Source organism: Molothrus ater, chromosome 10, assembly GCF_012460135.2.
Source record: "Molothrus ater isolate BHLD 08-10-18 breed brown headed cowbird chromosome 10, BPBGC_Mater_1.1, whole genome shotgun sequence".
Lineage (NCBI taxonomy): Eukaryota > Metazoa > Chordata > Aves > Passeriformes > Icteridae > Molothrus > Molothrus ater.
The window spans coordinates 8,461,736-8,475,544 of record NC_050487.2 but is presented as its reverse complement, the minus strand read 5'-3'; the positions used below and the strand labels follow the sequence as shown (position 1 = coordinate 8,475,544).

Sequence of the window (13,809 nt, the reverse complement as noted above, 5' to 3'; positions counted from 1 at the left end):
GGGGACACCGCCGCCGCCCCCCGCCCCGCGGCCGCCCGCCCTCCCCGCGCCCAGCCCGGCGGGGCTCCGGCCCGGCCCCTGCCCTCCCGGTGCGGGGCAGCGCGGGTCACTGACAAAGGGGCAGCGGCGGAGCTGCCTCCTCCCCGCCCCTCGGCGGCATCCCCCACCCCCTTCGGGACCGCTCCTGATTCGGCGGGGCCCGCTGACAGCGCGGGTCTCCCCTAGATCAGCCCTCACCTGGATATAACCCTGCCGGCCGCTGCCGCTGCGATGACAACTCTGGCCGGAGCTGTCCCCAGGATGATGCGCCCCGGGGCCGGGCAGAACTATCCCCGCAGCGGGTTCCCGCTGGAAGGTAAGGCCGCGCCTGTGCCGCTCCCGGTCGGGAAAGGGATAATCGTTCCGTGCCGGGACGCCGGAACAAAGCGGCCCCCCCGGCCCGCCTAGAACCGGTGCACGGAGTCCTCCAGGACAGCCGCCCGGCTTCCCCCTGGGCTGTCAGAGCAGGGCTTGTCCCAGGACGGGCACGGCTCGGACCGCTGCAGCTCCGGCCTCGCACCCCCGAGCGGCCCGGCCCGCGAGCGGGAGGTCGGCAGCACAGCCGGCCCCGGTTCTCTTAGTGGAGTGAAGGGGGCTGGTTTGGGGAGCCCAAAGTTGGGGAAAAGTTAGGAAAAAAATTAAATTCGGGTAAAAGCAATGCGAATCGAAAGGAAGTTGAGAGCCGTGGGTCGGGCCGCTGCGAGTGGCCGCTCTGAAGGCAGCGGCGGTGTGAGGGCCCCGCGGGGCCGGCACTGCCAGGCCCGTGCCCGACGCAGGACGGGCGGCGGCCGCGGCTCCCACCGCCGCTCCCGGGGACACTGCGGCCTTCCCGCAGCGCTTCCCCTTTCTCCGCCGGAGTCAGGCGGGCTCTGGAAGCCGGCTCCGGCTGAGTGCAACAGGTGAAGTCGCGGCCGCCTCCCTGCCCTGCCCGCCGGGCCGGCGGCGGGGTCGCCCCGGGAGCTGCGGGCCCCGGGTGCGCGGCGGGGCGGGCGGGGGTGAGTTGCTTTATAGAAAAGCAAAGACAAAAAAATAGTAGCAACAACAACATCAAAAAATAAAAAGACGCAGCAGGATCCGAAGGAGACGTTAACGCCATTTACCCCCCTGCCTCCCTTCCCTCCTTTTCTAGTCTCTACCCCTCTAGGCCAGGGCAGAGTCAATCAGCTCGGAGGAGTGTTTATCAATGGCAGGCCTTTACCCAACCATATCCGGCACAAGATAGTGGAGATGGCCCACCATGGCATAAGGCCCTGTGTCATCTCCCGCCAGCTGCGAGTGTCCCACGGCTGCGTCTCCAAAATTCTCTGCAGGTACCAGGAGACGGGCTCCATCCGGCCGGGGGCCATCGGCGGCAGCAAGCCCAAGGTGAGCCTCTCCCGCCTGCCCGGAACCGGGCAAACCCCGGTCGCGGTGGCGGGGAGCGAGTTCCGACCGGGACACGGCCCAGGCGGGTCGGCACCGGGGTTTACAGTGGGGACGGCGGCCCCCGGAAGGGCCGGGGGACCGTGCGAGGCCGAGGGTGGGCGCAGACACTCATGGGACGCAGCACCCCCGCCGTGTCCCCACCTGTTGCTTTCAAACTTCCCGATGTTTTAGAAAATATTGTCGGAGTTCTTGGAAATAATAATACTTTTAATTAAGGAAATTCTATTTAAAAAAAAAACTCAAATGAAAATAGGGCGAAAAGGGCATTTTTTGGAGCACTTGACTTCCCAGAGCCCCGCGTGCCCCACGCTCATTTTCCCCGCAGGAGCGCAGGCGGGCTCGGGGCTGCGGGACGGACCGGGACGCGATCGGTCCGGTGCTGGAGCTGACCCAGCACGGCTGGATCGGGCCCTCCCGCTTTCGTTGAAAGCGCAACAAAACGACCTGTATTTGTGTCGGTCTCTTTACTGCTCCTTCTCCTGCTCTGTTTACTTTTTCTCTCTGCTCTAGAGCTGCGTGTATTTATAGCTACGCCTCCGAAAAGTTTGCGCTAACAATAACGGAGACGAAATTTTTTCTCCAAGATTAGGCTTCTCCTTCTCTAGCTTTTCTTTCCCACTAAAGTGAAGTATAGGCTTGAGTTTTTATTGGAAGTTGTTGCTAGATTCTCCCCCCCCCCCCCTTTCTTTGATTCTTCTAAAGTAGCGAAGCATGTCCGAACTTTTCCTTTCCGTGTTAGGAGTAGAGGTAATTTTTTATAAGCGTGCTACTCAAACGTAAGGCTATTGCCAGCCGGGAGATCGTTCTTTTTGTTTGGTTTTTAGATTTATTTTAAAATCACGAGGCTACCGAAGAAAAATGCCGGTACTCGAACTTCTATGCGTTTTTATTACGCTGAATTTTATTCGGAACTGCAAACTTTGTTCAGCCGAAACTTTACTGACCTGGAGCTTCGTTGCCTGGAGTCCTCCGCTGGTCGCAGCCTGGTATTTTCTCGGCCGCACGGCAGCCGGTGCTGCCTAATTCGGGGTTTTCCGTGCCGAAGACTCTGTCCCACCTTCCCGGTAACCCCGGAGGATTTTCTGGGACGTTTCGTTTAACACGGAGTGTGTTCGTTTTATGCGGCCCGTTATTACCTTCTGTGTCCCTCTTTCTTTACCCTGCCCGCTTTCGGGTGTTTTATATCGGCGTTTCTGAGCGGGGCCGGTGTCGGCTCTCGCTGACGACGGCGCGGGCGGCTCCGAGCGCCCCGGGGCTGTGGCGGCGGCAGCCCCGGCTCCCCCGGCCCCACAGACTGTGCCCGCTCGCCTTGTCTTTACTGAAGCAGGTGACGACGCCGGATGTTGAGAAGAAAATAGAGGAATACAAGCGGGAAAACGCGGGCATGTTCAGCTGGGAGATCCGGGACAAGCTGCTGAAGGACGGCGTGTGTGACCGCAACTCGGTGCCGTCAGGTACGGAGCAGGGGGTTCGGGGTGTCCCGGAGGGCCGGGGGGGGCAGCGCGGTAGCCGGGTGAGCCCCATCCCCTCGGGATCGGAGCCCCGGGCACCCCGGAGCGGTGCCCACGGAGCGGCCGGCGTTAGCACGCGGTGCCTCCCTCCCGGGAGGATTCCTGCTCTCGGCGGGGTGTTTTCAATTAAATCGCAACTGCATCCCCCTCCCCTCCTCCTCCCGGCGCTTCCCCGCCGTCCCCTCCGGGCTGCTGCCGCAGGAGGGCTCGGAGCTCGCCGGAGACGCGGAACTGGGGAGCAGGAGATGGGGAGCAGCTCCCTGTGCCGGCGGGGTGTGTGCGGGATGGGCCGGGGGGCACAAGGAGCCGGAGCAGTGTTTGTGAGGGGTCCGGGGGTCTTTATCACCCGCCATGCGGGCTCGGGGGGAAGAAAGATTCCCGGGGGCCGCTGTGCCCGTGCTGGAGTCCGGCGCGGGACGGCGCCCCGTGAAACCCCCGCGGGGACGGGAGTGACAGGCTGCCTGCCTTAAGTCCGGACTGGCGGTGGCCGAGGGACACAGGCCAGTGGCTCTGAGGGGGGACTCGGCTTCCCGGGCTGGCCCGAGAGCCGCGGGGGGCTGCTGGGGACGAGCCGGTCACAGCTCTGCACTCCCCCCTGAAGTGAGCTCCATCAGCCGCATCCTGCGGAGCAAGTTTGGGAAAGGCGAGGAAGAGGAGGCTGAGCTGGAAAGGAAAGAGGTGGAGGAAGGCGACAAGAAGGCCAAGCACAGCATTGATGGCATCCTCAGCGAAAGAGGTAAAGTCCCGCTTGCCCCTGCTCTCCGTGGAGCCTTGCGACGGCCAATGCCAGTCCCGGGTGCTGGTGGCTGTCACTGCCCGTCTCCCAGAGGCTGTCCTGGGGCCAGCCCAGCGGGAGGTGTAGGGCGAGTGAGCCCTGCCATCCCATCGTGTCCCACTCCCCAGCAGAGCGACCCTGCAGTGTGCGGGAATGGCGCAGGGGCTGGAACAAAGATGGGAGGCACTGCTGGTTTGGCTTTCAGGAACCAGGGAGGGTTGGGGCCGCCACAGAGCCCCTCACCACAGCCGTGCAGGGGCTCCTCTCCCAAACCCAGCAAAGGGCTGCAGCTGCATGGAAGGGACAGTGTAGCAAAATCCTGCAGAGCCTCAAGTCTCTGCAGTCTAAACAGGGCAAGGAGACACATGTTTTGCTTTTTCTGCTCTTAAAACTGCTGGGAAGAGCATGTGTTGGTGTTTGGGCCGGGCCTGCGAGGAGGCTGCCCCCTGAACGAGGCGGAGGTGAAGGGCTGCTGCGGGGGGACAGCTGCTGCTCCCGCCGCAGCCGTGCCTGGCTCCCGGCCGGGCCGGGGTGCAGGGGCAGGCGAGGGCCCGGCCCGGCCGCCTGTCTGTGGAAGTCGCTGCCCAGCACATGCACAGGCGCTGGAGAAGGCGAGACAAAAGTACCAAATGAGCTGGTCAAACATTTGTACAACTTTTCCAGCTTTTACAAAGAAGGCCTTCTATACACAATCTACACTTGGAGATGAACTTGGAAAACAAAGAGGGGGGAGTCCATTGAAACTCACACTTTGGCTTTGCACAGACAAAGCTTCAGCTAGCAGCAGCTTGATGTGAACAAAAGAAGGCAACCTTTTTATAATTCAAGGAGAAAAGAAGAGAAAACAGCCCCACAAAAGGCTGAGAAAAGACATTATGGGCTTGCAATGAGGGATGAATTATTCAATGAGCCCCTAATAGCTGATGCTCCACGCAGTTTTATGGACTCTCAAACGTGGAAAAAAATAGCTGTTTTTAGAGAGAAAATGTTTATAGCATTTCTAGGCATCAAGGGATGCTGGTGCTGTGCAAGGACAACAGAAATCCGTTGTTTGACAATAGGACATGTCCTTGTTTTGCTAGAACAAACCACTAAACCCTCCTAAAACTTCATTTTCAACTGTTATTAAAACTTTCAGGGAAGCCTCATCTTCTGTGTGTTTGTGTTTGCAAGGAGGTGTGTAATACATACATGCAGAAGATGCTAACAAAATTAGAGATTTTAAGGTAGAAGGCACAGTTTGATTGCCTGGTCTCTTTGCCCTCATATGATGGGTCCAGAGTTTCCTCCAGCATCTCGTTCAACAGAGGGTTTTTCAAGAGGGATGTGCACCAAGGGAAAAATAGCTAAATTCAGTGCCCTAGTTGTCCAGCTTTGCTGCCTTCTTCAATTTCTTGACAGAGATTAGAAACAGAAGATAAGTAAGCCTTGATAATATCACTGCTTTATGGAAGAGTAGTTAATAGAGAAAGCAAGAGAAAAAATGCTGTTATCGATACAACCCATCCTCCTGTTTCTCTTTGAAACAGTCTTCCTGTTCTTTGACTGTCTGCCTTTAAAGTGGGGCTCCTGATTTATTATAAATCAGTGTCTGGGTGCATTGCCTGCAACCAGCCCGGGGAGCCCCAGAATTCTTGCAGGAATGCCACTGCGGCTGGTGATGCCTTGCTGCAAGAGTGGCTTGCTCGTGCCTCCCAGCACAGTCGTAGGAGGAGGCTGCAACATACCCTCTCTTTCACTTTCTGTGGATGTGAATGTCTAACTTTATTTGTTTTGAGTTCAATCAGTAGCAATTTTCCCCTTGGTTACATGGGGTAGTGTAGTCCTCTCCTGCCCTAGGCATGCAGGTTTCTGCTGCGTGAACGTGACCGGACAGTTCCGTGGAAACGGCAGCTTTGGTAATCCCATCTGTTCTGTGACAGTGGCTGGGAAGGCTTGGCAGTGTGAGGGAGAGTGTGCTCTTCCCCACAGCAACGACTGCTCCCCCTCCCTGACTAGCAAGCTGTTGCTTAATCTCGTTACTGGAGTGGCTGGGATGCTGCAGTGCGAGCGCGCTGCTGCTCCAGAAAACATTTGTTGCCACCCTCCTCGTTCCCTGCATGGAGTGTGATTCTATAGCCACAGCACGCCAGTGACACCATTACAAGAAAAGAATAACCATAAAAGAAGCCCACCACTACTTTCTGTATCTGACCAACAAAAAAAAGTTCTGCTTCAACTCCATGGCCAGCCGAGGAGCTTTGATTTCACTCCACCTATAAAAACAATCCTGGTCTGTTACTAAAATAACTGGCAGTGCTCCTAAGGATTTTGATGCTGCAGGATCATATTTGCCAGCACCCACCAGCTTGGCTACAAGGCCTGCTGTGGCAGAGGGTGCCTGCTGGCAATGCAGCTCAGATACCCTTCTGACACTCGGGTTGTTTACAGAATGTCCAAAGGGTGTCCATGTGCTGGGCAGCAAACCCCTCAGTGCCAGCTCAGCACTGAGTGCTCTACGTTACTGAGGGGAAGAAAGTGCGGGGTTTTGTGCAATATGAGGAGTTTTTGTAGCTCTGTTCTTGGGGGCTTGAGGTGTGTCCTGGAGCTTGGGTGCCAGGGAAGGCTGTGGGATAGGTCAGAAAGTGACTGCTGAGGCTGTTCATGATGGCTTTTCTGCTCGGGAGCACACATTAGTGCTGGACTTTCACTGGCGCTGCCTGAAATCCCCTCCTCGCCATGGGCCTTTGGGTGGCTCAAGGAGTGGCATTTTTTCCAAGAACAAGGACAAGAGTTGTAATTTTAATGGTAGCTAATTCAAGATTTAGGGAGTATTTACAGCAGAGTGGGATTAGAGAAAATGGAAACGTGATATTTTTAAAAAATGTGTGATAGAAACAGTGAATCATTGGATCTCTCCCACCGCATTTATGGGTGTAGGTAAACTTTTGTATGGCTGGTGTGATTCTGTTTCATCCTCTCTTCTTGGACACTTACACGTGATTCTCACACCGTTTACAGATGCCACATGTGCAGCCCTGTACATGCTGCATTTCAGTGTTTCTGCCAGTGTCACCCTCAACTCTGATTCTGGGGATATATTTAAAGAAAACTTAATTGTCAGAGTGTGAATCAGGAGGCTGATAGTTCTATAACAGCATATCTGTATTTCTACACATGTGATAATTTTTTTCTGAAAGGCACAAGCCATAAATATAGAACACCAGAAAGTTTTGTGCCTTTATGAGGCACATCAGAGCTTATTTTTAGCATAACCACTACGGAAGAGGGACTTGCTTGTACCTTTGGGGGCAGTTCTGTGCAGCATGGTTTGCTGACTAATCCGATAACTCCCCCCTCCATAAGATAGCTGTTGTTTTCTGGCAGCACCCAGCGGCTTTCAGCACCGCAGTGATGGGGCAGAGCTGGTCCCCAGGCTGCTGGGAGCGGGCTGGGGAGGGGGCTGGGGCCGGGACCCCCCTGCTGGCCTCAAAGTGGGCCTCTGTTCCCAGCCAGCGGAATTGGCCCCCGGGCCCTGTCCTGGCGGATCCTCCCCCAGTCATGCGCACCCGTCCAAGAAGGGCCCTACTCATCCCAAGCCTCTACCCTTGGCTCTACTGAGAGCAATTCAGGCTACAGCAGACTAAATTGCCTCCTTTATTTTCTTCTTACTTTCATCTTGGACCAAACCCTTCCCCCTTTCCCTCCCCTTCCTCTTTTCTTTTTTTCTGTGTGCCTGAGGCTCACATTAATACAATTTCGGCACCACCCCTATTTTAGTGTGTGTATGTGGGGAGTTTGAGGGGGTAGGAAAAAAAAGGACCTTAGCACAAAAGCCCTGCTCAGCAGCTCAAAAGTTCAAGCTGCTGCTGCCTCTCTAGCTGCGTGATGCTTTTCCTGTTTGTGAGTTTTGGGAAACATTTTTGCTTTGTACTGTAATGGAATTAGAGGACAGATGCTGACTGTAAATGGGACACGCGACTACCAGCCCCTAGCTTAAATATTTAGATGCAATGTTACAATTACTGACTTGATGCAGGAGGCTTTGAAGTGGTGGCACATGATCTAAAGGGTAGCTCGAGCTAGATGGGCTGGCAGATGTTTTGATTAGGGCTGGTCAGTATCATGCAGCCAGTTATTTTTAGATTGCTAAACTAATAAAGACACTTTATTAAGGGAGATTAACATGGAGGCACCAGATATCAGTTTGAGTCATTCATTTCTGCATAGTAGACTGTTGGATTAGTGGCTGGAGCATGGGATGAGTCAGTTGCTGAGTTAGAATTGGGTTGCAGAGGTTGTCCTGGTTTTTCTCTGGTGTCCTGTCCCAAAGTGCAGTGGTAGGAGGAGCACTTAGGTGCTGCACTTAGGTGCTGTTTGAAATTCTGTTGTGGCTGAGAAGCACAGTTTGTTCCCCTGCTCAGTGTTCATGGTAAAGATTCACTTATTGAGTGAGATGTGATGGCTGTGGCTGCAGGCAGTTGAGCCTGAAATTTCATGCAGTATTTGATATATTTGGTCACTAGCAGGTCTAAAAAATCAACTTGTGTCACTTGAACAGTGTTGCTTCTGGGGCTCTCAGAGCTGACAAGAAAACAGTACTTAATTAAGAAAAACTCCCTAGTGAGTCCAGAATTTGGCTGAAGGGAGACAGTGCCAACTATATTTTCTGTCTGTCTTTTTCCCCTTCTCTTTCCTCATATCTTAATAGTGAGAGTCCAGGCCTAGGCAGAAAAGCCAGGTGTTCCACAGGTGCAAATTGGTCCAGGTGATTCCATGCAAACCCAACACAGCTTTGTTTCTTCTGTCTGACCCATCATAACTGTGGGGCTCTGGGCCAGGCTTCTTCTTCAAAATAATTATTCTGAAGAAATTAATAATAATAATAATAATAATAATAATAATAATAATAATAATAATAATAATAATAATAATAATAATAATAACAACTGATGACTTTAGCAGTGAATAAAGACCTCACCATCAAGTGAGAGTGTGATGTCCCAGCATGCTGAACATTTTTAGAAAGGTGCTAAATGTTTGACTTCAGGGTGACTTCAAAGTGGAGTTTGCTCTTCCAGAGCTGCCGGGGGCAGCCCATTCCCTCCTGTCCTGAAGTGGGGATTTTGAGGAGAGAGCTAATTGTCAGACTAACTGCAGGCTAATCGTCTGACAAAAGCACCAGTAATATTTCCAGCTGTGGGAAGAAAGGGTGTTAATCTAGAAGCGACTCTCTGAAGTAATATATGTACACATCATATCCTTGGCTTGAAATCATGATTTTATTAGTGGCTTTGAACGTTTTGCCATCTGAGGGACGCTTTCTTCAACTTAGGAGTCAGCGCCTGTTCAAGCAGAATTGCTGTGGGCATCCTTTCCAGTTTTTCTAATTGCGTATATCTAGAACAAAGCTGAATGTTATTTCAGCAAATGTCAGGATTGCTTCACACACAGCAGTCAATTAACTTGAATTTGTACCCGAGTTAGCACCTTATTTGGTTGCTTTGAAGATCTTCATCTATTAGACTAAAAGGGTGTCGTTCCAGAAAGGCAGAGGCAACAAACACTTGGTTGACTTCGGTGTGGCTAGGACTTCCTCTGAGAGTGTGATTTATGTATTTGGTTTCCAGATTCTCCCGTGATTGCAGGATCTGTGATGTCAGTAGGAATTTACCCTAGCAGACATCAGGCTTTTCTTGGCACCAGCTCTGTAGTGTGCTGAGGAACTGCAGCTCTGGGGGAAATGCTCAGGTTTGGGATGTAAGAGGGGTTTGCTCACTCTCCAGCCCTGCAGATGCTGCACGGGCTGTGCCGAGCAGTCCCCTCAAAGGGCCTATTCATGTGTGTAACGCTGCTCACGTGGGCTGGGCCAGCCAGGAATGGGGCCCAAATTTGTTCTATTCTCTCAGTAAAAAGTACCCACTGCACAGAGTGGGACTTGAATCCCGAGTGAAACTCTGGCAAAACTCTCACTGAGAGCAAGGGTCTTTGTGTCTCAGTTTACACAGAGGAAGCAGTGGAATCAGAAGACAGACAGAGGTTTTAATTAGATAAAAAGCAAATTACCAATTAATTCTGTAAGTAATAGCCAATACCGATAAAATTCTTAAAACAAATAATTTCCTGTGTCTGAGTTTGAATAGTGATTCTCTGTAATATCATGCAAATACAACACTTTTATCTAACACTTATTTGGGGATCATTTAGTTTGATTTGGGTTTACTTATTGATAAGGGTTGGAACAGGGTTTAGGAGAGGGAAGCCAATAAAGCTGATAGTGATAAATTATCATGAGTCCCCAGAGCTGTGTAATAAAACTGCATTGGGAAATGAAGCAGAACTACAAAGTGCTCTCTGGTTAATTTAAGAAGAAATTGAGTGAAACACAAAGCAATAAATCAGAGCAAGCCAGTCAATGTGAATTTCTCCATGTAAATGTCACTTTAAATCCTATGTAGCAAACGTATGTGGCCAGAGAAAGAACAAAATATAGAAATAAAAAGGCAGGGTACTTCCAAGTGGTCCCTGAACACTGAGCTTTCTGGCTAATAAAAATGATGTACAGTAATGTAATTCACCACAAGATCTTGTTTAGCCTAGTGTGAATGTGGCATTTTACTTTACTTGCCCTAGAGTACTCCTGCCCCATGCTGTTAAACTAATTCAGTTTAAATCACTCTGCCTAGAAAAAAGTGAAGCCTAATGAAATTAAAACTCACTGAGGACACATTAAAGTGTGTCATGTGCTGAGATTATTTAGTTAGGGGAGTTTGATGTAATTGTTGACAGGTCGTTTATTCATCCTAGTAAATAAAGATTCACGAACTATTAAGAATGTGCATATATAACTAGTAAGACAGTAAAAGGCAATTAAGCAGTCAGTTTAATGTCTTATCTTGCTGGTTGCTCTACAGTTGTTTTACAACTAGGAATTAAAATTTGAAAAGAAAGTTTTCAGTGTCCCTGGCCAAATATTGATTAAGTAGTTGTTTGCTGATGCCATTGTGGCACATAAAAAGGCCAGTGGTTCTGCCCCTTGTTGTTCATCTTCCATTGTTGCTGATTCTTAACCTCGGAGATCAAAGGAGGATCATTTCAGTTTATCTGTCCTGGAAAATCCTTCTTTGCTCCTAAACCCGTATGGATTAATGGCCAAATTGTCTTTAATGAGATGTGAAATTTGAATGGAATCCTTATTTTGCATGGTCTGTTGAATGTATACACTGTATGCTTTACAGTTTTGTGTTTTTGTTTTTTTTTTTTCCTTTTGCATTACTGGATTTGATTTTGTTTTAATCACTTTATTTTTAGTATACAGAGCATTGAAATGTTACTATTGTAGCAGGTAAAATACAATGTACTTAACTGAATTTTACTAAAACTATTTTTATTGCATGTAATCTTTTTGATGAGTGTAGCCTAAAGGGGAAAAAAAAAGTTATCTTTGTATACCAAATCACACAGGAGATAAATAATCCAGGGCTGCCAATAAAAGAAAGGGAGCTTGAGAAGCCAGCCCATTCTCCAGACTGGGCTCTCAGAATATAGGGGACACAAACAAGCTTGCAACATTTGTTTGGTCATTTTCTTCAGTTTGTATTTTATGGCCCCTACTTGCCTCAGCTAGAATAGTTGTGCTGTGCCTTCTCCCAAAAAAAGGGAAGTTGGATTGACGAGGCTGCGCAGAAAAACAAGCAAGAGTCCTTGAGAACAATCAGTTCCTTGTGCATGGCAGAAAGCTATATTTATTTCAGAGACAGTAAAATGTATCCCACCACATCCTCAGTAGAAGAGGCTGTGCAATCTGGATGTGTTTTCTTGTTATTATGACACGAGTTTTCATCTGAATTGTGAGGTATGGGAGTGTTAGATCCAGGTCCCACTGCGCCCACCAGACACAGTTTGTGAATTTAGCCTCACAAACAGTAAGTAGTAAGAAGCCTGGTAAAACCAGGAAGCCTCTCCTGGTGTTGCATTTTTAGGTGGGTGGGTGGGTCTCCTCTGCTGTTATGAAAAATAGCAAAGGATAAGACAAAATTTTTAATCATTTTCTCATTCCTTTTCTTAAATACATTCTGTTTCCATTCTGTCTGGTTACCGCTGATTAAAATATCAGTCCATGCATGCTTTGCAAGTGCTCAGCTACTTTAGGAGACATTTTGTCTCAGGGTAAGAGCTACCACTCTTTGAAAGCATTTTAGATACAAATTTCCTCACAAAGTCTGTGAACTCATCTTTTTTGTTTCCATAGAGAGCTGTGGTGAACACAGTGATACCCATGCTACCTTCTGATTTTTTTTAAACAGATTTTTGCCTGGTTATAGACTTTCTGGCAAACACAATCAATGTTTATATCATGCACAAGCCCATATAAGGACCAGTCTTAAGGATTTTTATATTTATGATATGCCTCATGTTGGATGTCTGATCTAAAAATGACTACGCAGTAATTTCTTTATCAGATATATTGTCACATAGATGGCTGTGCTTTGAATTGTATGAGGAATAAACTGTCTGTGGCTGACAATTCTGCAAGCAGACAGCTTATTCAGCCCCTGTCAAATCTTATTCACCTTACTTAAATGAGCAGGACTGTTCATGCCAATATAACCAGAATCTCTTCCACGTACTAGCCTGGAAAAGCAATAGCAACCACAGCTCTTTTGGCAAAATCACCCTGCACTTTGTTAAAAATGTAACCCATCTACCCCCTGTGAGGCAGTAGCACCAGCCATGCTCAGTGTAACCAAATTGTACTTAAAATTGGTTTTCATCTCTGTTTTTAACTGTCCCAGGGAGGATGGAGATGAGTGCAGACAGGCTTTACAGAAACCAGGCTAACAGAGTAGCAGGGAATGTTTCCACAGAAAATCCGTTTTTACTGAAGATGGTGTGGCAGGACTTCCTTTTCATTTTGACCTCAGGGCTGGCTGTTTGATCTGGTGTGAAGTGCTGAAGGGTCAGAGCGTGGGGTGGGAGGATGTGTGCCCCAGTAAATACTCTGACACCTACCCAGCCCCTCCTGTCAGGCTGAGTGCTGAGAAAAAGCTCGCACAGATCTAGCTGGAAGTCAGGACTCAGCTGGTTTCACAAACAGCAAAATAAGTCCTTTTCCGAAGGAAGGTGTTTTAAAAAAAACAAAAGGAAGTGGAAATTATTCAGCTAAAGAAAATGAAGAAAATGGGAAGTGAAATACACTGTTTCCCAATGAAATCCTGAAAAGTACAGATTTTGAAAAAAAATAAAAATCTCTGGAATTCCATTTACCAAGGGATAAATCAAGTAACTCCACTGCAGATGGTGAACTGATGCTGTTGTGTGAGCGAACGCTGAATTAAATTATCAGTATTTGCATGGAAGAAGAGATTCTTCCAAACAACTGCTAGCTAAGGAGTGTTGGTTTAAGTCAGCAGTCATCCAATCTTTATGGTGTGATGTTATAGGGGAAGATCTGCAAAGTTTTTTCTGTAGAATTTTAACACATGTGGTGCAGAGAAAGGCATCGTGTGTACCTCCCTTGCTGTGTGTGGTGGCTATTCCCTGTATGGTATATGACTTCACTGTGTTCTTTGTCTGTGGAACTGGAAAATAATAGAAGAAAACATTCAGGAATCTATTTAGAAGATTATACAATAGATGTCACAGTTAGGAAAAAGCCCTGTGGGTTCATCCCTGCTTTAGCACAGTTGATTTGACCTGCTCTCTTTTAAATCAACAGGCTCAAGCAAAAATGCTCGAATATTTGGCAGCTGCATAGAAAACCACACAAACCCCTGTTGCTTTAGTACCCACAACTTGTTTTCCAACAAATACAGTGTTGTCTTTTGAAAACCCCTTAAAGCTAGCTGCTTGTCCACCTCTTCTGAACAGCTCTGAGACTGGTGTGAGCTGCATGTGTGTGCACTGGGGCAGGGGCTGAAGCAGCCAGAAGCTTTGCAAGGGTCTCAGGATGCTCACGTGTCCTGGTGAGAATGCAAAATGGCTGCATACAGCAGATATATTTTCAGGCTATTTGTTATTTTCATCTCTATGTTTTAAAAGTTTCTTGGGACCAAATGGTATTGGCATTTACATCAGACC

At 49.2% G+C, this 13,809-nt stretch overlaps 1 protein-coding gene across 2 annotated transcripts in view; it reads left to right on the top strand.

Moving 5' to 3' along the window:
• The first annotated feature begins 270 nt into the window (after positions 1-270).
• Positions 271-13,809, top strand: part of PAX3 (paired box 3) — a 74,814-nt gene continuing 61,275 nt past the window's right edge. For both annotated transcript variants that reach the window (XM_036388362.1, XM_036388363.1), the window contains exons 1-4: positions 271-355; positions 1,169-1,404; positions 2,789-2,918; positions 3,577-3,711. In XM_036388362.1, coding sequence (XP_036244255.1) covers positions 271-355; positions 1,169-1,404; positions 2,789-2,918; positions 3,577-3,711 — 586 coding nt within the window. The remainder of the gene's footprint in view (positions 356-1,168; positions 1,405-2,788; positions 2,919-3,576; positions 3,712-13,809) is intronic.